General features: G+C 50.7%; 1 protein-coding gene across 4 annotated transcripts in view; it reads left to right on the top strand.

The window, feature by feature from the left end:
• LOC119970262 (tudor domain-containing protein 7-like) overlaps positions 1 to 23,403 on the top strand; it is a 210,945-nt gene that overhangs the window by 107,593 nt on the left and 79,949 nt on the right. For all 4 annotated transcript variants that reach the window (XM_038804596.1, XM_038804593.1, XM_038804594.1 and 1 more), the window contains exon 7: positions 7,143 to 7,852. In XM_038804596.1, coding sequence (XP_038660524.1) covers positions 7,143 to 7,852 — 710 coding nt within the window. The remainder of the gene's footprint in view (positions 1 to 7,142; positions 7,853 to 23,403) is intronic.

Here is a 23,403-nt window from a genome sequence, read left to right as displayed (position 1 = left end):
TTTGCTGAGCACTGTGAAAAATCACTTGGAAGGTTCTCCACTGTTCCTCAACTGTTCCACCATAAAGTCTTAGCTCCCAGTCTACCTTAGCTAGTTCTTCTCTCATCCCCTTGTACTCTCCTTTGTTTAAACACAAATAACTAGTATTTGATTTTACTTTCTCACCCTTCATCTGTATTTTAAATTCCACCATATTGTGATCGCTCCTTCCGAGAGGATCCCTAATTATGAGATCATTAAACAATCCTGTCTCATTACACAGGACAAGATCTAGGACCGCTTGTTCCCTCGTAGGTTCCATTACATACTGTTCTAGGAAACTATCGCGGATACATTCTATAAACTCCTCAAGGTTGCCTTGACCGACCTGGTTAAACCAATCGACATGTAGATTAAAATCCCCCATGATAACTGCTGTACCATTTCTACATGCATCAGTTATTTCTTTGTTTATTGCCTGCCGCACCATAACGTTACTATTTGGTGGCCGATAGACTACTCCTATCAGTGACTTTTTCGCCTTACTATTCCTGATTTCCACCCAAATGGATTCAACCTTATCCTCCATAGCACCGATGTCATCCCTTACTATTGCCCGGATGTCATCCTTAAATAACAGAGCAACACCACCTCCCTTACCATCCACTCTGTCCTTCCGAATAGTTTGATACCCTCGGATATTTAACTCCCAGTCGTGACCATCCTTTAACCATGTTTCAGTAATGGCCACTAAATCATAGTCATTTACGATGATTTGTGCCATCAACTCATTTACTTTATTCCGAATACTATGAGCATTCAGGTAAAGTACACGTATGTTGGTTTTTTTACCTCTGTTTTGAATCTTAACATCTCCAGTTTTATTCCTTTTGTTATTACTGGGCCTATTCACTGAGCTCCCCTCAGTCACTGTACCTTGTACTGTCGCCCTTTTAGATTTTTGACTATGTCTTCTCTGCCTTGCACTTTTCCCCTTACTTCCTTTTGCTTCTGTCCCTGTTTTACTACCTTCCAACTTCCTGCATCGGTTCCCATCCCCCTGCCACATTAGTTTAATCCCTCCCCAACAGCTCTAGAAAACACCCCCCCTAGGACATCGGTTCCAGTCCTGCCCAGGTGCAGACCGTCCGGTTTGTACTGGTCCCACCTCCCCCAGAACCGGTCCCAATGCCCCAGGAATTTGAATCCCTCCCTCTTGCATCATCTCTCGAGCCACGCATTCATCCTATCTATCCTGACATTCCTACTCTGACTAGCTCGTGGCACTGGTAGCAATCCTGAGATTACTACCTTTGAGGTCCTACTTTTTAGTTTAACTCCTAACTCCCTGAATTCCGCTTGTAGGACCTCATCCCGTTTTTACATATATCGTTGGTGCCTATGTGCACCACGACAGCTGGCTGTTCACCCCCCACCCCCCCCCACCCCCCCCCCACCCCCACCCCCCCCACCCCCCCCCCACCCCCCCACCCACCCCCCACCCCCACCCCCCACCCCACCACCCCCCCCCCCCACCCCACCCCCCCCACCCCACCCCACCCCCCCCACCCCACCCCCCCACCCCACCCCCCCCTACCCCACCCCCCCCTACCCCACCCCACTCCCCCACCCCCCCCACCCCACCCCTCCCCACTCCCCCACCCCCCCACCCCACCCCTCCCACCCCCCCACCCCACCCCTCCCACCCCCCCCTCCCACCCCTCCCACCCCCCCCCTCCCACCCCCCCCACCCCCCCCTCCCACCCCCCCCACCCCCCCCTCCCACCCCCCTCCCACCCCCCCCACCCCCCCCCCCTCCCACCCCCCCCCCCTCCCACCCCCCCCCCACCCCCCCCACCCCCCCCCACCCCCCCCCTCGATTGTGTCCACAGAACCGCCTGTCTATTCCCCTTACGATCGAGTCCCCTATCACTATAGCCCTGCCATTTTTCTTCGTGCCCTGCTGCGCAGCAGAGCCAGCCACGGTGCCATGAACCTGGCTGCTGCTGCCTTCCCCTGGTGAGCCATCTCCCTCAACAGTATCCAAAGCGGTATATCTGTTTTGCAGGGAAATGACCGCAGGGGACACCTGCACTGCCTTCCTACTCTTGCTCTTTCTTTTGGTCACCCATTTTCTATCTCCCTCATTAATTTTCACCTGCGGTGTGACCAACTCGCTAAACGTGCTATCCACGACCTCCTCAGCATCGCGGATGCTCCAAAGTGAGTCCATCCGCAGCTCCAGAGCCGTCAAGCGGTCTAACAAGAGCTGCAACTGAACACACTTCTTGCACGTGAAGGAGCCAGGGACAGTGGACGTGTCCCTGAGCTCCCACATCGCACACGAGGAGCATGACACGGGTCTGGGATCTCCTGCCATGTCTTAAACCCTAGGTAAACTTATACAACAACAATTTCAAAATAAAAATAAATAAATTAGACAATGAAAAGAATGAAAAGAAAAACTACTTACCAGTCACTTACCAGGGTTAAAAAGCACCTCTGAAAAAGCACCTCCTCACACTCTGCACCGAATTACCTCACTGCACCAAATTACCAAGTTTCAATCCCCACTCCGGATGTGTCTCCTGGAAAAGCGCTAGCTTACTGTGTGCGCTGTCTGTCTGTCTTTTATACAGACCTCAGCTAATCGATGACTCAAAAAATACCTTAACTTCAAAGAGAAGAATACAATGTGCCCCTAAACAGGCCTCAGGTGATTGACAGATAACTGCCTCTCAGCAATTAGGGTGGGGGCAGCTTCAACCAATCAGACACAAAGCTACACACTGCACTTTTAACTGAAAAACAGCAGAATTAGATTTTCCACTTACCTTTGCTGATTTACTTCATTGCACCAAATTACCAAGTTGCAATCCCCACTCTGGATGAGTCTCCTGGAAAAGCAGAGCAATGATGAACAGTGATCATGTTAAGGGGGAATGTGACTTTTGATAAGGTTCCTGTGATCTTGTGTTTAATGATATAAGTGCCGAGGATGTGCTGTTTGAATATGTTCAGTGAATTGCTGAGATGAATACTGTTGATATAGTATTGCAACCTCAGTTGTGGCAGGGTTGAATATTAAGCCCAATGTCATGGTGATATCAAGCAAACTGCTCTGTTATAGATCATATCAATCTTCAAATGTTGCTGCAGATGTACCCATCCAGACGAGTGCTGAAATATTGCATGACCCTCCTGATTTGAACATTTTAGATTGTGGTGAGAATTTGAGTCAGAATATAGCCCACTCATTGCAGAGTACTCAACTTCTGTTCTGTTTTTCTTATTATCGCACTACAACCTCCTGGCTCTCCAGCATTGGATTTGGGGGAGGGGGGGTGCCTCAAAGGTCACCTGGGGAATCCCTCTTGAAAGTTCCCAGGTAAGGGTTTACCTGCCAACGTGCCAGAAGAGCTAACTTCCAGACAACTGTGCTGCATTTGGAACTATTTGACAAAGCGATTTTAAACTGCGAACTTCGGATGGTTCTGCCACTTTTACATTCATAGATGCTTGGAAAGAGTTAGAAGGGGAAAAACACTTTTAACCAAAGTAAGTATTTTGAACTCCTCGGCCCAGCCTCCGAGGGTACACACCCTGCACCCAGGGTACCTCCCCCACCCAATTAACCACACCACACACACCTTGGTATTCTACCCCCCACTCACAATCACCAGCAAGGGATTCTCCATCCTCCCCCCACCCCTGATATCCAAACCGTCACCCCCACGCAACCCATTGACTTCTCCCTTTCAATGGGATCTTTAAATTCACCTTCACGGCAACGTGTCGTAGAAAGGGGGGAAGTCCTACTTCACCACTGGAGCCGTGGGCGTACTTCGCTTCTTCAGTCTCTCCCAGTTTGATCAGGAAGGTCAGGCAAGACAGGCGTTTTACAGTTACATATCCTGATGATTGCCACTCTAAGAAATTTCAGGGCCATAGTTGGTCCATTGTGCTTAGAAGCAATGGTGACCAGTGGAGGTGCGGATATGTTCATGGTGGGGTTTCTGGTGCCACTGAACATCAAGGAAGGCTGGAGTGGATGTTCATTTGGACTTGGTTGGTGCCACCTATAAGCTCAATATTATTTAGTCCCGGCTGTAGGGAGTTGCGAATAGAGCTGAACACTGGAATATCCTGGAAACAGCCTCACACCTGGCATCATTGAGCAGAAAATGGAGTGTTCCATCCTTCACCCCCACCAATTAGAATTTTACCAAGGTTCCTTGGTCCACACTTGGTCTGCTTGGATGTATCTTGATGCAGTTACATCTGTATTCCTCTGTTAATTGAGTTTTATTTCTCTCTCCTTCATGTTCTTCATTTCTTTCTTGGGGCAATTTTTTTTGTTCTACATCTGCCAGTCCTATCATCCCATTTTCTCCTGCTGTCTCTCCAGTTACTTTAATGGTACTGAAGGTCGAAAGCACATAAATTCTTGGCAGGAATGGAGCTACAATATTCTTCTTGCACGTTTCTCACTGAGTAGTAAAATCAGTTCAGCCACTCTTTTATGAAGGAGCTGGCTTTCAACCTGTGTTGGGGGAGTTGGAGAATGTGATTGTAATGATGAAGTGAGCTGGGGAACCAAGCCAGATTATTGTAAATTAGTCTTCAATTGAAGGGTGTATTCATCACAAGCATATTAAGTGATATGCACCGTTGCCTATGGCACTGGTGACAAATGTAGTAAAGGGGCCAGTCCTGTTTTTACAATTGATTAAATTCAGCAAAACGTTTAAAATTGCTTTTTATGCAAATTGTTTTTCCTGCCTCATGGCTCCTAATTACATATATGTAGTGCACAACCATTCAAGCTGCTGTTGAACCAATTTCTATAAGCAAACTAATTCTCAAGATCCAGAATTTTCTCTGCCTTTATGTTGATACAGAGGCAAGGGTATCGGTCCCTCCAGCGCAACGTTTAGTGCTTGTACCATTCGGTTTTGTACAGCTGTGTTTATCGTTTTAATAATCAGAATATCCTAACCTCCCCCGCCCAAACATCCACCTGTACGTTGGTACAGAGGCAAGGGGACCCAGTTTCTCCAACTTAAAACTTAATGTTTGTACCGTTTGGCCTTGTACCACTGTAATGTTTAGTGTTATAGTAAACAAAATATTTATGTGACAACATGCCTAGATTTAGCAATTAATTCCGTACTCCTCACTGGTGAGTAGCTGGGGTTTTAGCATGCATTCCAGTGACCTCTGAAACCATAATATAACATTATTAGAAAATGCATAGAGCGAAAACTATTTGGGCAACTTATTTCAAGTGCACTAATTTGGTTTTGCCACAAATTGACTTTTACAAAACCAGAAAGAGGACTCCCAAAATCTTTGTTGTTTTCAATAGATGATGAAAAAATGTTCTAATGGATTGTTTTATGGAACAGGTTTCCCACAGAGCTCCTATTTAACCCTCCTTGTGCAAAGACATGGCAAAGCAGGAAATGGCAGATACCAGAAAGTCTGTAGGTTTTAAAAATAGCATTTTCTTTTAATTAAAAGTAAACCATTAAAGATTTTCTTTCAAAAATACACATTGCAGCAAGCCCATATGTTAATGTCCAGAGAAGAGCATCATCTAAGGTGGCCACTTATTTATATCACTGTTTATTAGCCCACCTGTTAACTTTTCAGGTAAATTGTCCTCATCATCCAAGCAATGAATTGGCTTCTTGGATAGAAGGACACTTTCAGTATAAAGCGGGCAGGAATTCTCCATTGTCCTCCAATGCTTGACCAGGGCCAATTATTTCTTGTAAGCCTGAGTGTCAATGAACTGTTAGAAATTGGTATGGCCAGCTAAGCCTGACCTAATCCTCCTTCGGCAACCACACAAATTGACTTTCAGCTGTGTTTTCGGATAGTCATTCTGGGGTGCATCATTTCGCTGATTACTTTCAACAGTTCTACAGCCTAGCAGCATTAATCCCGAATGTATTGATTCCACCATTAACTTGGATGAGATTAATTTACTTGGCACTGATTATTACATCAAATCTAGCACCACCTCCTTGCTTGGTCTGTGGGGTTCATAATTCAAAGCTAAGAGGGCAGCCAAAAATGTTAATTTCAGTTGGTGCTCCAGCGTTATTTATCAGAGGGAAGCAACGTTAAACAATGGACTGTGCTGTGGCCAAGTTTAAAAATAACAAAAAACTTAGGGCTTCAATAGAGCATCCATAAAGAGGCACTGTGCATCAGTATAATAACCAGGGAACTATTATGTCAAGCCTCCCATATGTGAACTTGGAAAATTGGGGAGGCTTATTTGTGAGGCAGATTTTCTTCGAATTTTAGTTGTAAAGATTGTTTAGTGCCAAGTTTTTTTTTAATGACCAATTTTAAATTTAATTTAGGCTTCTACAGTGTTGCAGTCTAAAAGCAATATGGTCACTGAAACAGCTGGGAAACATTTGACCAATTTAATTATATTTATGGTGGATAGTTTGCAATTCCTGTATTTATTATAAAAAGTGACTAATTCGGTTCTGTGCTGATTGCAAATTGTTTTCCTTATGCTTTTATATTTGAATAAATCAGCAAGTCATGGTAGGTGTATTTTGAGAGTTGCAATATTTTGGTCTTGCACATAAAATTATGCTTTGAACTATACAAGTTTATACAAGCAATGTTTGTGCCATAGTAGCTTTTCCTACAACAACTCAATGCTCATAAGTGGAGGATTGTGACCCTGATCTAGCTCATTACCATAGCATATGATGCACTTAGCTACTAAACCATTGGGACTCCTCTCAAGGTGAGTTTTATCAAGTAATATTGGTTTTAGTATTGGCATTTTGAGAGAAGAGAAAGTAGATACATTTGTGTTTTTTCTTCAGTTAAATCCATCAGTATACATTTGAAGTGTACATGTTAATATTACGGAAAAGCTCAGGCATAGGCTCAAATTAAAATATTAATCTGTCTTGATGCTGGCAGATCTGCTTAGTTCCAGGAATATTTCTGTTTTTAAAAAGAACGTGTGATATCTGGTTTGAACATTTAGCTCAATTTTCCATTTTTGGGAGGAAAATAGTTGTAGATCAGTTGTTCACACTTTAGTTTCGCTTTGGTACAATAATTGCCTCTGGATGGACAGCCTTTCATTGAACTGAATTTATGTTGATCTCACTTTTGTTTAGGTTGAAAAGTCACCATCTAGTGGTTTGGCAGAATTGCTGCTTTATCCTCCAAAAAGTGGCCAGCAGCAAAGGAAGTTCAGTTTTAATCCAAAGTCAGCTGATAAAAAACAGGAGCTACCAACTTCCAATAAAAGTGTAGCTCAAGGAGGGAAAACAGTTGCATCTAAAAGCCTAGTTCCAAAGAATATTGAGACGAAACAAAGAGTCACTGAGTTATTACAGAGGTACAGCAGTGGACTTTGGGCCAACGCGCTTCCAAAATTATTTGAAGAGACATACAAGATGCAATTTCCTCAGAATATTTTGGATGATCTTGACTGCTTATCTGACATTTGCACCGTGGATTATGCAGTATCTGGTGATCGCAAAAAGGCAATTCTTTATGCAAAAATGATGAAAACAACTGACGAGCAAAATGTTAAACCAAAAGAGTCCCTTTCTCCAGTGTTGGTGACTCCCACTGCTTTGGTGAAGCCAGAACTGAAAGAGATCATCAATGCGGATCACGGTGATCTCGGACTTCGTTCACACACAACCTGTATTGATACTGAACATCTGCCATCAACTGAAAATGAGGTGACTGTGAATACTAGTGAATTTACAGAAAGTTGTTCGATCCAATCTGTTCCTTCCCCACTTGGCATTCCAGCAGAGCAATTCCCTTCCGTATTGGTGGTTGAACTTCACAGGACCTCTGAAGCTGTTATCAGGTGAGCTTGCCTCAAACTCTAATTCCACAGGTTGGTACAAGAAGAGTACATTAAAGGATCTGTAACATTTCAATCAAGCCAGTAGACATGCAGCATGTTTAAGTTTTTGTTGTACTTTTGATATTTTCCAATCTCACCATTTTATTCAATTGTTTAACAAAGCACTTGGTCACTTATTTCAGTTTTGAATCAACACGATTGGTCCAGGTAAGGTTTTTCCACTTAAGGAATGCATTTAAATTTTTTTACGCACAGCAGTTGACCCTCGATTATTTTGATTAAGGCCTGAGCATAGTTAACTTATTTACCACAGACAGGTTCCGGTGGCAACCATAGAGTGAGTGGTCACTTAATTTGTAGCTCTGGATCGTGGTGGACCTTTTGAGACCTTTTCCCCCCGACTTATGGGGGATTGGATCGGCAAAATAGGAGATTGGTGAAGTAGAGGAGAATAATTCCCCACCTGTCTACGGATTTGTGTACCAGAAGTGGCCTGAAAAGGAGAAATTGTTGGTCAAAGAAGGGAGTGGAGTCTGCAGCACAGAAAAATATGGCAGAGGCTCAGGGACTGGGATTGCCAACCCAGTGGTCAACGTATTGACCACAGTTTTGTTCCAGCCTATATATAAACACCGGCCATTGCTGCAATATGGTAAATTATCTCAAGCAATGTATCACATGACTGCCACAGACCTCACAAATGTTGCTGACACAACTGGATCAAAACCACACATTTGTCTGAAATTCCCCATCTATTTTAATGCAGATGTTAATCCATTTAAATTAAACTATGCTGCCATTTTTTAAAAATAAATTTCGAGTGCCCAATTCATTTTTTCCTATTAAGAGGCAATTTAGCGTGGCCAATCCACCTACTTGCACATCTTTGGGTTGTGGGGGCAAAACCCACGCAAACACGGGGAGAATGTGCAAACTCCACACAGACGGTGACCCAGAGCCGGGATCGAACCTGGGACCTCGGCGCTGTGAGGCAAGAGGGCTAACCCACTGTGCCACTGTGCTGCCCAACTATGCTGCCATTATGGAAACTGAGCAACACCACCCACAAATAATCAGCTCCTGACCGTATGACAGCCTTGGTTCAAACATGGACAAAAGAGCTGAACTCCAGAAGTAAGCTGGGATCGACTGCCCTTGACATCAGGGCAACATATGACAAAGTGTGGCATCAAGGAGCCTGAGCAAAACTAGAATCAATGAGAATGGGGGGGGGGGGGGGGGGGTGGACTCCCTGCTGGTTGGAGTCAGAGCACAAAGGAAAATGGTTGTGGTTGTAGGAATCCATATTCTCTGTTCTTGGACATCACTGCTGGAGTTCTGCAGGGTAGTATCCTCGTCTCAACCATCTTCAGCTGCTTCATCAATGACCTTCCCTCCATCATAAGGCCAGAAATGAGAATGATCATTAATCACTGCACAATGTTCAGCACCATTCACAACTCCTCAGTTACTGAAGCAGTCCACATGCTGCGAGACCTAGAAAATATCCAGGCTTGGGCTGATAAATAGCAAGTAACATTTCTGCTACCTAATGCCAGGCAATGAGCAGCTCCAACAAGAGAGAATTTAACCACCACCCCATAACATCCAACTACATTTCCATCATTGACTCTACCACTATCAAACTGAATGCACAAATCATGTTCAATAAGATAGCTGAATGAATACACAAATGAAGAGGAATGTTTATATCTAATCACCGTTACAATTAATGGTTATACGGTGACCAAGGTTTGGAAATAAATATTCCAGGATACACACATTTTGAAAAGATGGGCAGAATGGAAAAGGAGGAGAGGTATCTCCCTGATAACAAAGGATAACATAAGGCCATGAGTGAGGAAGGCTCTTGGCTCAGAAATAATAATATAGGATCAGTATGGATGGAGATTAGGAATAGCAAGTGATAGAAACATTGGAACAAATAGTTTATATGCCCCCTACTGCTAATTGTACCTTTTGATTAAAGCACGAAACAAGAAATCATTGGAGCATGGAGCAAAGTCAATGTAATAGTTGTTAGGGCACTTGAATTATCAGACTGCTGGCTCAATTGAATTGCCTACGGTGGACGTGTGTGTGATGAGGGTTGGTGTGTGTGTGATGAGGGTTGGTGTGTGTGTGATGAGGGTTGGTGTGTGTGTGATGGTTGGTGTGTGTGTGTGTGTGATGAGGGTTGGTGTGTGTGTGTGCTGAGGGTTGTGTGTGTGTGTGTGCTGAGGGTTGGTGTGTGTGATGAGGGTTGGTGTGTGTGTGATGAGGGTTGGTGTGTGTGCGTGATAAGGGTTGGTGTGTGTGTGTGTGACGAGGGTTGGTGTGTGTGTGTGATGAGGGTTGGTGTGTGTGTGTGATGAGGGTTGGTGTGTGTGTGATGAGGATTGGTGTGTGTGCTGAGGGTTGGTGTGTGTGTGCTGAGGGTTGGTGTGTGTGTGATGAGGGTTGGTGTGTGCGTGATAAGGGTTGGTGTGTGTGTGTGTGTGACGAGGGTTGGTGTGTGTGTGTGATGAGGGTTGGTGTGTGTGTGATGAGGGTTGGTGTGTGTGTGATGAGGGTTGGTGTGTGTGTGATGAGGGTTGGTGTGTGTGTGTGTGATGAGGGTTGGTGTGGGTGTGTGTGAGGAGGGTTGGTGTGGGTGTGTGAGATGAGGGTTGGTGGGTGTGTGAGATGAGGGTTGGTGTGTGTGTGAGATGAGGGTTGGTGTGTGTGTGAGATGAGGGTTGGTGTGTGTGTGAGATGAGGGTTGGTGTGTGTGTGAGATGAGGGTTGGTGTGTGTGTGAGATGAGGGTTGGTGTGTGTGTGAGATGAGGGTTGGTGTGTGTGTGAGATGAGGGTTGGTGTGTGTGTGAGATGAGGGTTGGTGTGTGTGTGTGAGATGAGGGTTGGTGTGTGTGTGAGATGAGGGTTGGTGTGTGTGTGTGATGAGGGTTGGTGTGTGTGTGTGATGAGGGTTGGTGTGTGTGTCTGATGAGGGTTGGTGTGTGTGTGTGTGTGTGTGTGTGATGGTTGGTGTGTGTGTGTGATGAGGGTTGGTGTGTGTGTGTGTGTGATGAGGGTGTGTGTGATGAGGGTTGGTGTGTGTGTGTGTGCTGAGGGTTGGTGTGTGCGTGTGCTGAGGGTTGGTGTGTGTGTGCTGAGGGTTGGTGTGTGTGTGCGCGTGATGAGGGTTGGTGTGTGCGTGATGAGGGTTGGTGTGTGCGTGATGAGGGTTGGTGTGTGTGCGTGATGAGGGTTGGTGTGTGTGTGAGATGAGAGTTGGTGTGTGTGTGTGATGAGGGTTGGTGTGTGTGTGATGAGGGTTGGTGTGTGTGATGAGGGTTGGTGTGTGTGTGTGTGTGTGTGATGAGGGTTGGTGTGTGTGTGCGTGTGATGAGGGTTGGTGTGTGTGTGTGTGACGAGGGTTGGTGTGTGTGTGTGATGAGGGTTGGTGTGTGTGTGATGAGGGTTGGTGTGTGTGTGATGAGGGTTGGTGTGTGTGTATGAGTGATGAGGGTTGGTGTGTGTGTGATGAGGGTTGGCGTGTGTGTGTGTGATGAGGGTTGGTGTGTGTGTGTGTGATGAGGGTTGGTGTGTGTGTGTGTGAGATGGTTGGTGTGTGTGATGAGGGTTGGTGTGTGTGCGTGACGAGGGTTGGTGTGTGTGTGCGTGACGAGGGTTGGTGTGTGTGTGCGTGACGAGGGTTGGGGTGTGTGTGCGTGACGAGGGTTGTGTGTGTGCGTGACGAGGGTTGGTGTGTGTGTGCGTGATGACGGTTGGTGTGTGTGAGATGAGGGTTGGTGTGTGCGTGATGAGGGCTGGTGTCTGTGTGTGTGTGTGAGATGAGGATTGGTGTGTGTGTGATGAGGGTTGATGTGTGTGTGATGAGGGTTGGTGTGTGTGTGTGTGATGAGGGTTGGTGTGTATGTGTGTGTGATGAGGGTTGGTGTGTGTGTGCGTGTGATGAGGGTTGGTGTGTGTGTGTGTGTGTGATGGTTGGTGTGTGTGTGATGGTTGGTGTGTGTGTGATGAGGGTTGGTGTGTGTGTGTGTGTGTGTGATGGTTGGTGTGTGTGAGATGAGGGTTGGTGTGTGTGCGTGATGAGGGTTGGTGTGTGTGCGTGATGAGGGTTGGTGTGTGTGTGTGATGAGGGTTGGTGTGTGTGTGATGAGGGTTGGGTGTGTGTGTGTGATGAGGGTTGGTGTGTGTGTCTGTCTGTGCGATTAGGGTTGGTGTGTGTGTTTGTGCGTGATGAGGGTTGGTGTGTGTGCGTGACGAGGGTTGGTGTGTGTGTGCGTGACGAGGGTTGGTGTGTGTGTGCGTGACGAGGGTTGGGGTGTGTGTGCGTGACGAGGGTTGTTGTGTGTGTGCGTGACGAGGGTTGGTGTGTGTGTGCGTGATGACGGTTGGTGTGTGTGAGATGAGGGTTGGTGTGTGCGTGATGAGGGCTGGTGTCTGTGTGTGTGTGTGAGATGAGGATTGGTGTGTGTGTGATGAGGGTTGATGTGTGTGTGATGAGGGTTGGTGTGTGTGTGTGTGATGAGGGTTGGTGTGTATGTGTGTGTGATGAGGGTTGGTGTGTGTGCGTGTGATGAGGGTTGGTGTGTGTGTGTGTGTGTGATGGTTGGTGTGTGTGTGATGGTTGGTGTGTGTGTGATGGTTGGTGTGTGTGTGATGAGGGTTGGTGTGTGTGTGTGTGTGTGTGTGATGGTTGGTGTGTGTGAGATGATGGTTGGTGTGTGTGAGATGAGGGTTGGTGTGTGCGTGATGAGGGTTGGTGTGTGTGTGTGATGAGGGTTGGTGTGTGTGCGTGATGAGGGTTGGTGTGTGCGTAATGAGGGTTGGCGTGTGCGTGATGAGGGTTGATGTGTGTGTGCGTGACGAGGGTTGCTATTTGTGTCTGTGTGCGATGAGGGCTGGTGTGTGTGTGTGATGAGGTTTGGTGTGTGATGAGGTTTGGTGTGTGATGAGGTTTGGTGTGTGATGAGGTTTGGTGTGTGATGAGGTTTGGTGTGTGTGTGAGATGAGGGTTGGTGTGTGTGTGAGATGAGGGTTGGTGTGTGTGTGTGAGATGAGGGTTGGTGTGTGTGTGTGTGTGATGAGGGTTGCTGTTTGTGTCTGTGTGCGATGAGGGCTGGTGTGTGTGTGTGTGATGAGGGTTGGTGTGTGTGTCTGTGTGTGTGATGAGGGTTGGTGTGTGTGAGATGAGGGTTGGTGTGTGTGAGATGAGGGTTGGTGTGTGTGTGATGAGGGCTGGAGTGGGTGTGTGTGATGAGGGTTGGAGTGGGTGTGTGTGTGTGATGAGGGTTGGAGTGTGTGTGTGTGTGATGAGGGTTGGAGTGTGTGTGTGTGATGAGGGTTGGTGTGTGTGTGAGATGAGGGTTGGTGTGTGTGTGTGATGAGGGGGTGTGTGTGTGTGAGATGAGGGTTGGTGTGTGTGTGTGTGTGAGTGATGAGGGTTGGTGTGTGTGTGTGTGAGTGATGAGGGTTGGTGAGTGTGTGTGCGTGATGAGGGTTGGTGTGTGCGTGATGAGGGTTGGTGTGTGTGAGATGAGGGTTGGTGTGTGTGTGATGAGGGTTGGTGTGTGTGTGTGATGAGGGTTGGTGTGTGTGTGTGATGAGGGTTGGTGTGTGCGTGTGATGAGGGTTGGTGTGTGCGCGTGATGAGGGTTGGTGTGTGTGCGTGATGAGGGTTGGTGTATGTGTGATGAGGGTTGGTGTGTGTGTGATGAGGGTTGGTGTGTGTGTGTGATGAGGGTTGGTGTGTGTGTGTGATGAGGGTTGGTGTGTGTGTGTGTGTGTGTGTGTGCGCGTGATGAGGGTTGGTGTGTGTGCGTGATGAGGGTTGGTGTGTGTGTGTGTGTGTGTGTGTGCGCGCGCGTGATGAGGGTTGGTGTGTGTGATTGCGCGATGAGGGTTGGTGTGTGTGTGTGATTGTGGGGATAAGTATGTGTGATGAGTGGTGGCCGAATAGGTGATGAGACTCCAGTCCACTCTTAACGTTTGTCATTTCAAATGGAAAGACCTAACTATATTTTTTAATAAAGAACTTTTCTATTTTGTTAGACCTGTGCATATAAGAAATACAAAAGATTTCTGTATATTAGGTTTTGCATGTAGCTGTTTCGTGAAAATAATTGTTTTGTGATTTGGCTCACCAACACAAAAAGAATGTTTCCCAGGGGTTCCTTCAATATTCTTGGGAGGTCAAAAGGGCTCAGTGACTGGGAGAGTTTGGGAAACCCTGCCTTAAACAAAGAGACAGAATTGTATGTTTTTTTAAAAAATAATTTTTATTGAAAAATTTTGTATTTATACAACAACATCGAACCATAATAAGATACCTATCTTTGAGCCAGGAAGTCCAGAAAAGGCTGCCACCGTTTATGGAACCCTTGTATTGATCCTCTCAGGGCAAATTTGACCCTTTCCAATTTTATAAATCCCGCCATGTCACCGATCCAGGTCTCCACACTTGGGGGCCTCGCATCTTTCCACTGCATCAAGATCCTCCACCGGGCTACTAGGGATGCAAAGGCCAGGACACCGGCCTCTTTCGCCTCCTGCACTCCCGGCTCCACCGCAACTCCAAAAATCGCATCCCCACCCTGGTTTGACCCTGGATCCAACCACCCTCGACACCGTCCCCGCCTCCCCCTTCCAGAATCCTTCCAGTTCCGGGCATGCCCAGAACATATGGGCATGATTCGCTGGACTCCCCGAACACCTGGTGCACCTGTCGTCACCCCCAAAGAACCTACTCATCCTAGTCCCGGACATGTGGGCCCGGTGCAGCACCTTGAATTGGATGAGACTAAGCCTCGCACATGAATAGGAAGAGTTGACTCCAAGGCATCCGCCCAAGTCCCGTCCTCTATCTGCTTCCCAAGTTCCTCCTCCCATTTAGCCTTCAGCTCCTCCACTGACGACTCCTCCACCATTACCTTATAAATGTCAGACACCTTCCCCTCTCCGACCCACGCCACCGAAAGCACACTGTCCATCGCCCCCCGCGAGAGCAGGAAAGGGAACTCCTCTACCTGTCGCCTAGCAAACGCCTTTACCTGCAAGTATCTGAACATGTTACTTTGGGGGAACCCAAATGTATCTTCCAGTTCCCCCAGGCCCGCAAACCTCCCACCAATAAACAGGTCCCTCAATTTACTGATGCCCACCCTAAATCCCCCATCAGTGTTCCCCGGGATGAACCGATGATTTCCACCTAATGGAGCCTCCGTCGAGCCCCCTGTTTCCCCCCTATGCCGTCTCCACTGTCCCCAGATTGCTAGGGTCGCCGCCACCACCGGGCTCGTGGTATACCTCTTAGGAGAAAGCGGCAACGGCGCCGTTGCCAAGGCACCCAGGCTCGGACCTCTACATGACGCCATCTCCAGTCTTTTCCACGCCCCCCCCCCCCCCCCCCCCCCCCCCCCCCATCACCCATTTACGCACCATTGACACGTTGGCCGCCCAATAGTACCCCAAAAAGTTGGGCAGCGCCTGCCCGCTTCTATCCCTCCCTCGCTCCAAGAAAACCCTCTTCGCTCTCGGAGTCCCCTGTGCCCACACAAAGCTCAAAATACTGCTAGTCACCCTCCTAAAGAAGGCCCTGGGGATGAAGATGGGCAGGCACTGAAAGAGGAACAAGAACCTCGGAAGCACCGTCATTTTGACGGACTGCACCCTCCCCGCCAACGACATTGGCAGCATGTCCCACCTCTTGAACTCCTCCTCCATCTGATCCACAAGCCTGGTGAAATTATGCTTGTGAAGAGTCCCCCAGTCCCTGGCCACCTGCACCCCCAGGTACCTAAAACACTCCCCTGCCCTCCTAAGCGGGAGCCTACCAATTCCTTCCTCCTGGTCTCCAGGGTGCACTACAAACACCTCACTCTTGCCTAGATTTAGTTTATAGCCTTAAAAGGTCCCAAACTCAGCTAGCAGCTCCATCACCCCCGGCATCCCTCCCACCGGGTCCTCCACATACAGTAACAGGTCATCGGCATACAACGACACCCTATGTTCCTCCCCACCTCGCACCAAACCTCTCCACCTCCCTGAATCCCTCAGCGCCATCGCCAACGGCTCGATTGCCAATGCAAACAACAAGGGGGACAGGGGGCAACCCTGCCTGGTCCCTCGGTAAAGCCGGAAATACTCCGACCTCCTCCCATTTGTGGCCACACACGCCATCGGGGCCTCATATAGCAGCCTCACCCATCTTATAAACACTTCCCCAAATCCAAACCTCCCCACCACCGCCCATAAGTACCCCCACTCCACTCTATCGAAGACCTTCTCCGCATCCAGCGCCACCACTATCTCTGCCTCCCCCTCAATCGCCGGCATCATGATGACATTCAACAATCTCCGCACATTCGTGTTCAGCTGCCTTCCCTTCACAAAACCTGTCTGGTCCTCATGTACAACCCCTGGCACACAGTCCTCTATCCTGGTGGCCAGGATTTTTGCCAGCACCTTGGCATCCACATTAAGGAGAGATCTGGGCCTGTGTGAACCACACTGCTGGGGGTCCTTGTCCCTCTTTAAGATTAACGAAATCAGCGCCCGTGACATCGTCGGGGGGCAAAGTCCCCCCTTCCCACGCTTCATTAAGTGTCCGCACCAGCAAGGGGCCCACTAGGTCCACAAACGTTTTATAAAATTCCACCGGGAACCCATCCGGCCCTGGCGCCTTCCCTGACTGCATCTGCCCGATCCCCTTAACTAGCTCCTCCAGCTCAATCGGCGCCCCCAACCCCTCCACCTGCTCCTCCTGCACCTTCGGGAAAGATAGCCCGTCGAGAAACCTCTCCATTCCCCTCCTCTCCACCGTTGGCTCCGACCGGTACAGTTCCCCGTAAAAGTCCTTGAAGACCTCATTCACCTCTACCCCCTTCCGCACCACATTCCCACTCTTGTCTCTCACTCTAGCAATTTCCTTATCCGCATCCCGCTTGCGGAGCTGATGAGCCAGCATCCTACTCGCCTTTTCACCATGTTCGTACACTGCCCCTTGTGCCTTCCTCCACTGTGCCTCCGCCTTTCTCGTGGTCAGCAAATCAAATTTAGCCTGTAGGCTGCGCCTCTCCCCCAACAGTCCCTCCTCTGGTGCCTCCGCGTACTTCCTATCTACCTCCAGCATCTTCCCCACCAGTCTATCCCTCTCCCTGTGTGCCCGGATGGATATCAGCTCCCCACGAATCACTGCCTTCAGGGCTTCCCAGACCATCCCCACCTGGACCTCCCCTATATCATTCACCTCGAGGTACCCCTCAATACTTGCCCGGACCCTCCTACACACCTCCTCCTCCGCCAACAACCCCACATCCAACCTCCACAACGGGCGCTGGTCCCGCACCTCCCCCATCTCCAACTCCATCCAATGCGGAGCGTGGTCGGAGATTGCAATGGCCGAATATTCGGCCTCCTCCACTCTCGGAATCAGTCCCCTACTCACCACGAAGAAATCTATCCGAGAATAAACCCTATGTACGTGGGAGAAGAAAGAGTACTCCCGTGCCCTCGGCCTCACAAACCTCCATGGATCCACCCCTCCCATCTGGTCCATAAACCCTCTCAGTACCTTGGCCGCCGCCGGCCTCCTGCCCGTCCTTGAACTGGACCGATCCAGTGAAGGATCCAACACCGTATTGAAGTCCCCCACCCCCATAATCAGACCTCCCGCCTCTAGATCCGGGACCCGTCCCAGCATACGCCTCATAAAGCCCGCATCGTCCCAATTTGGGGCATACACACTAGCAAGTACCACCTTCTCTCCCTGTAGTCTGCCCCTAACCATAACATACCTACCCCCCTTGTCCGCCACCACCTCAGATGCCTCAAACGACACATTTTTCCCCACCAGAATCGCCACTCCCCAGTTCTTCACATCCAACCCAGAGTGGAAAACCTGCCCCACCCACCCCTTCCTCAGACGGACCTGGTCTGCCACCTTCAGGTGGGTCTCCTGAAGCACTGCCACATCTGCCTTTAGCCCCCTCAGATGAACAAGTACCCTCGACCGCTTCACCGGCCCATTTAAACCTCTCGCATTCCAGGTGACCAACCGGATCAGAGGGCGTCCCGCCCCCCCCTCCCCCGTCGACTAGCCATAGCCCGTCGACTGCCCGCCCCAGGCCAGCACCCCACGCCCGACCCAGTCCCCACAGCGACAACACCTCGCCTCTGTCCCCCCGGCCCACACCAGCTCCTTCCTGACCCTGCCAGTAGCAACCCGGTATTCTCCCCCCCAGGCTAGGAACCCTCCTAGCAGCGAACCGTCCTCCATTGGACAGAATTCTATGTTGATGATATAAAACTACATGGGAATGCAAGCTCCGAGGAGAACACAAAGACAGGTTAAGTGAGTGGGCAACAAAGTGGCACATTAGTGTGAAGTAATTCACTTCAGCCATAAGAATAGAAAAATCCTTCGCCAGGAAATCGAGAAAAGGTTGCCATGCCGGAAGAAACCTTGTACCGACCCCCTCAGGGCAAACTTTTTTTGAAAAAATAATTGTTATTCAAGTTTTCAACAACAACATTTTATCACAACGGGGACTGGAGAGGCACACACACATTTGGGTGCCGGGGAGAAAATCACAGTGTGCGATATTTGGCTGTGCTGTGTGTTACTGTCGCCCGCCCCTCCCGGACGGGTCTCGCTGCCGTCCCGCACTCGCCCCCGCTTCTGCCGCTCCTCCCGTCCTCCATCTCCATTTTCCTCATTCCCCGCTCCTGGAGGTGTCATGCACGTTTTGGCATCCCGTGCCCTCCCTCTGGCACCCGCTTCCCTGCCCCTGCTCCACCCCCCTCTCCCGTTCTCTCTCTCCTCCCCTCCCCCCCTCCTCCACGGTTCGCCTCCCTCCCCCCAGTTTTAGCTGTCCACCCCCCTGTGGTTCGCCCCTCCCTCCTCAGGTTTACCCGTTCTCCCCCCCCCCCCTCCCCCCCAAACTCCTTGCCCCGGCTACCTTCCCCCGATTCCCGACCATTATCCCCTGATTGTTGGCCACCCGGCTACTCTTCCTCTTGTTCGTTGGCCACAAACAGGTCCCGGAACAGTTGCGTGAATGGCTCCCACGTTCTGTGGGAGCCGTCGTCTGACCCTCAGATGGCGAATTTGATTTTCTTCATTTGGAGAGATTCCGAGAGGTCGGACAGCCAGTCTGCAGCTCTGGGTGGTGCTGCTGACCGCCAGCCAAACAGGATTCTACGGAGGGCGATCAGGGAGGCAAAGGCGTCCGCCCTCCTCCCAGGAATAGATCTGGCTGGTCCGAGACCCCAAAGACCGCCACTTTCGGGCATGGCTCCACCCTCACCCCCACCACTTTGGACATGGCCTCGAAGAAGGCTGTCCAGTACTCCACGAGTCTGGGGCAAGACCAGAACATGTGGGCGTGGTTGGCCGGGCTTCTTTGGCACCGTTCACATCTGTCCTCCACCTCCGGGAAGAACCTACTCATACGGGTTCTTGTTAAGTGGGCTCTATGTACCACTTTTAGTTGTGTCAGGCTGAGCCTTGCGCATGTGGCGGTGGAGTTGACCCTATGCAGTGCCTCGCTCCAGAGTCCCCACCCTACCTCAATCCCCAGGTGGTCCTCCCATTTCTTTCTTGTTGTGTCCAGTACGGTGTCGGCCCTTTCTACCAGTCGGTCATACATGTCGCTACAGTTCCCTTTCTCTAGGATACTTGCGTCCAGTAGGTCTTCCAGTAGTGTCTGTCGTGGCGGTTGTGGGTACGTCTTTGTCTCCTTTCGTAAGAAGTTTTTGAGCTGCAGAAACCTTAGCTCGTTCCCCCTGGCTAGCGGAAATTTCTCTGTCTGTTCGTCCAGTGTTGTGATCCTGCCGTCCGTGTTTGGGTCCCTGACTGTCAGTGTCCCTCCGTCCTGCCTCCACCTTTTGAAGGTGGCGTCAGTCAGTGCTGGTGTGAATCTATGGTTGTTGCAGATGGGAGCTTTGTCCGACATTTTGGTCAGGCCAAATTGCTGCCGCGGTTGGTTCCAGGATTGGAGGGTGGCTGTCACCACCGGGCTGCTGGAATGTTTTTTGGGTGGGGACGGGAGTGCTGCCGTGGCGAGGGCCCGGAGGGAGGTCCCCACGCAGGAGGCCTCCTCCGCGCGCACCCACTCGGCCTCTGGCTACTGGATCCTTCCCCTTACTCGCTCGGCTGTTGCCGCCCAGTGGTAGAATTGTAGGTTTGGGAGGGCTAGAGCACCCGGATTTTGTTTTTTGTAGGACCTTCTTTGGGATCCTCGCATTTTTGCCCCCCCCCCCCCCCCCCCCCCCCCCCCCCCCCCCCCCCCCATAACGAACGCCATGATTAGTTTGTCCAGCGCTTTGAAAAAGGCCTTGAGGGTGTGGATCGGGATGGATCTAAACAGGAAGAGGAACCTGGGCAGTACGTTCATTTTGATCGTCTGGACTCTCCCCGCAAGGGAGAGTGGGAGTGTGTTCCATCTTTGCAGGTCCTTTTTTACTTCCTCCGTCAGACTGGTGAGGTTCCATTTGCGCGCGATAGCTAGTGGTTCGATCGCTAGGGCGAACAGCAGCAGGGACAGTGGGCATCGTCCCTCAGGGCAAACTTAATCTTCAGCTTGATGAACCCGGCCATGTCGTTAATCCAGGCCTCCGAACTCGGGGGCTTTGCGTCCCTCCACTGTAAAAGAATCCTGCGTCGGGCTACTAGAGACGCAAAGGCCAGAATGCCGGCCTCTCTCGCCTCCTGCACTCCCGGCTCCGATGCTACCCTAAAGATCGCGAGCCCCCAGCCTGGCTCCACCCTGGAACCGACCACCTTGGACAGAGTCCCCGCCACCCCCTTCCAAAACCCGTCCAATGTCGGACATGCCCAAAACATATGAGTGTACTTCGGCGGGCCTCCCGTACAACCCCCCAAAGAACCGGCTCATCCTGGCCCCTGTCATGTGTGCCCTATGCAGCACCTTCAGCTGAATTAAGCTGAGCCGTGTGCAAGAAGAGGACGAGTTCACCCTTTCCAGGGCGTCCGCCCACGTCCCATCCTCAATCTCTTCCCCTAGCTCCTCCTCCCACTTCACTTTTAGCTCCTCCATGGAGGCCGCCTCCTCTTCCTGCATCAACTGATAAATTGCCGAGATCTTCCCCTCACCGACCCACGTCCCCGAGAGCACCCTATCCTGCACCCCTCTGGGCGGCAGCAGCGGGAACTCCGCCACCTGCCGCTTAACAAACACCCTGATCTGCATATACCTGAAAGCGTTCCCAGGGGGAAGGCCCCACTTCCCCTCCAACTCCTCTAAAGTCGCAAACTTCCCATCGAGGAAAAGGTCCCCCATCCGTCAGATGCCTGCCCTGTGCCAACTCCCAAACCCACCATCCATTCTCCCCAGTGCAAACCGGTGATTGTCCCGTATCGGGGTCAACACTGAGGCCTTCACTTCCACCCCTGTGCCGCCTCCACTGCCCCCAGATTTTGAGGGACACCACCACTACCGGACTCGTGGAATATCTTGCCAGGGGGAGTGGAAGTGGGGCCGTCACTAAAGCCTCCAAACTCGTACCCACAAAGGACGCCACCTCCAACCTCTTCCATGCGGCACCCTCCCCCTCCATCACCCACCTGCGAATCATTGACACATTCGCAGCCCAGTAATACCCTCACAGGTTGGGCAATGCCAAACCGCCAACCTCCCTTCTTCGCTCCAGGAATACCCTCCTTACTCTCGGGGCATTCCGTGCCCACAAGAACCCTAGAATACACTTATTCACCCTTTTGAAAAAAGCCTTCGGAATCAATATGGGGAGGCACTGGAAGAGAAACATCTTAACTGACTGGACTCTGCCTGCCAAAGAGAGCGGCAGCGCATCCCACCTCCTGAACTCTTCCTCCATCTGTTCCACCAGCCTCGAAAAGTTAAGCCTGTGCAGGGCCCCCCAGCTCCTAGCTATCTGGACCCCAAGATATCTAAAGCTCCTCTCCGCCCTCTTCAGTGGGAGCTGCCCTATCTCCCTCTCCTGCTCCACCAAGTGCAGCACAAACAGCTCACTTTTCCCCACATTGGGCTTGTAGCCCGAAAAGTCCCCAAACTCCCCCAGTATCCTGAACACCTCTGGCATCCCCCAGCCAGATCCGCGACATACAACAGTAAATCATCTGCGTACAATGACAACCGGTGCTCCTCCCTCCCCCCGCACATTCCCCCTCCAGTTCTTCGAATCCTTCAGCGCCAAGGCCAGGGGTTCAATCGCTAACGCGAAGAGCAGGGGAGACAAGGGGCCCCCCTGCCTCGTCCCCTCGGGAAAGCCGAAAGTCCTCCGACCTCCTCCCGTACGTCACCACACTCGCCACCGGGGAGCTGTACAGCAACCTCACCCAGCTGATGAATTCCTCACCAAACCCAAACCTCCTCAGCACCTCCCACAGGTAACTCCACTCCACCCTGTCAAAAGCTTTCTCCACATCCATCGATGCTACTATTTCTGCCTCCCCAGCCGCCGGTGCCATCATCATAACATTAAGAAGCCACCGTACATTGACATTCAGCTGCCTCCCCTTCACAAACCCTGTTTGGTCCTCATGGATAACCATTGGGACCACATTTTCCACCCTTCTGGACAGTACCTTTGCCAACAACTTTGCATCCACGTTAAGGAGCGAGATCGGCCTGTAAGACCCACACTGAAGGGGGTCCTTGCCCCGCCTCAGGATCAAAGAGATGATTGCTCTGGACATGGTCGGGGGCAGAGCCTCCCCCTTCCCTCGCCTCATTCAGGGTCCTCACAAGCAGTGGGCCCAGCAGATCTGAAAACTTGTAAAATTCCACCGTGAACCCGTCAGGTCATGGTGCTTTCCCTGTCTGCATGCTCCCCAGCGCCTCCATCAGCTCCTCCAACTCGATTGGGGCCCCCAGACCCTCCACCCGCTCATCCTCTACTCTTGGGAACTCCAGCCTATCCAGAAAGCGGTCTATTCTGCCCGCCTCCCTAGGGGGCACCGCCCGGTACAGCCCCTCGTAAAAGGATCTGAACACCCCATTAATGTCCCTGCCATCCCGCACCAGGTTCCCTCCTGCATCTGTGACCCCCCCCTATCTCTCTCGCTGCCTCCCGCTTCCGGAGCTGGTGGGCCAGCATCCGACTTGCCTTCTCCCCATACTCATACACCGCCCCTGCGCCCTCCTCCACTGCGCCTCCACCTTCTGGGTGGTCAGTATATCAAACTCCGCTTGGAGACTGCGCCGCTTCCTCAAAAGCCCCTCCGGGACATCCGCATACCTCCTATCCACCCTTACCAGTTCCTCCACCAGCCTCTCCCTCCCGACCCTCTCCCCCCTCTCCCTGTACGCCCGAATGGATATAAGCTCCCCTCTAACTACTGCCTTCAGCGCTTCCCAAACCACCCCAACTTGCACCTCCCCGTTGTCATTAGCTTCCATATACCCCTACGGACTCGCCCACACACTTCCTCTTCTGCCAGAATCCCCACATCTAACCTCCACAGCGCGCGCTGATCCTTCCCCTCCCCCAGCTCCAGGTCCACCAAATGCGGAGCATGGTCAGATATGGCTATCGCCGA

The sequence above is a fragment of the Scyliorhinus canicula genome, chromosome 8 (genome assembly GCF_902713615.1).
Source record: "Scyliorhinus canicula chromosome 8, sScyCan1.1, whole genome shotgun sequence".
Lineage (NCBI taxonomy): Eukaryota > Metazoa > Chordata > Chondrichthyes > Carcharhiniformes > Scyliorhinidae > Scyliorhinus > Scyliorhinus canicula.
The sequence above is the reverse complement of the archived record's forward strand: the minus strand, read 5'-3'. Positions and strand labels throughout refer to the sequence as shown.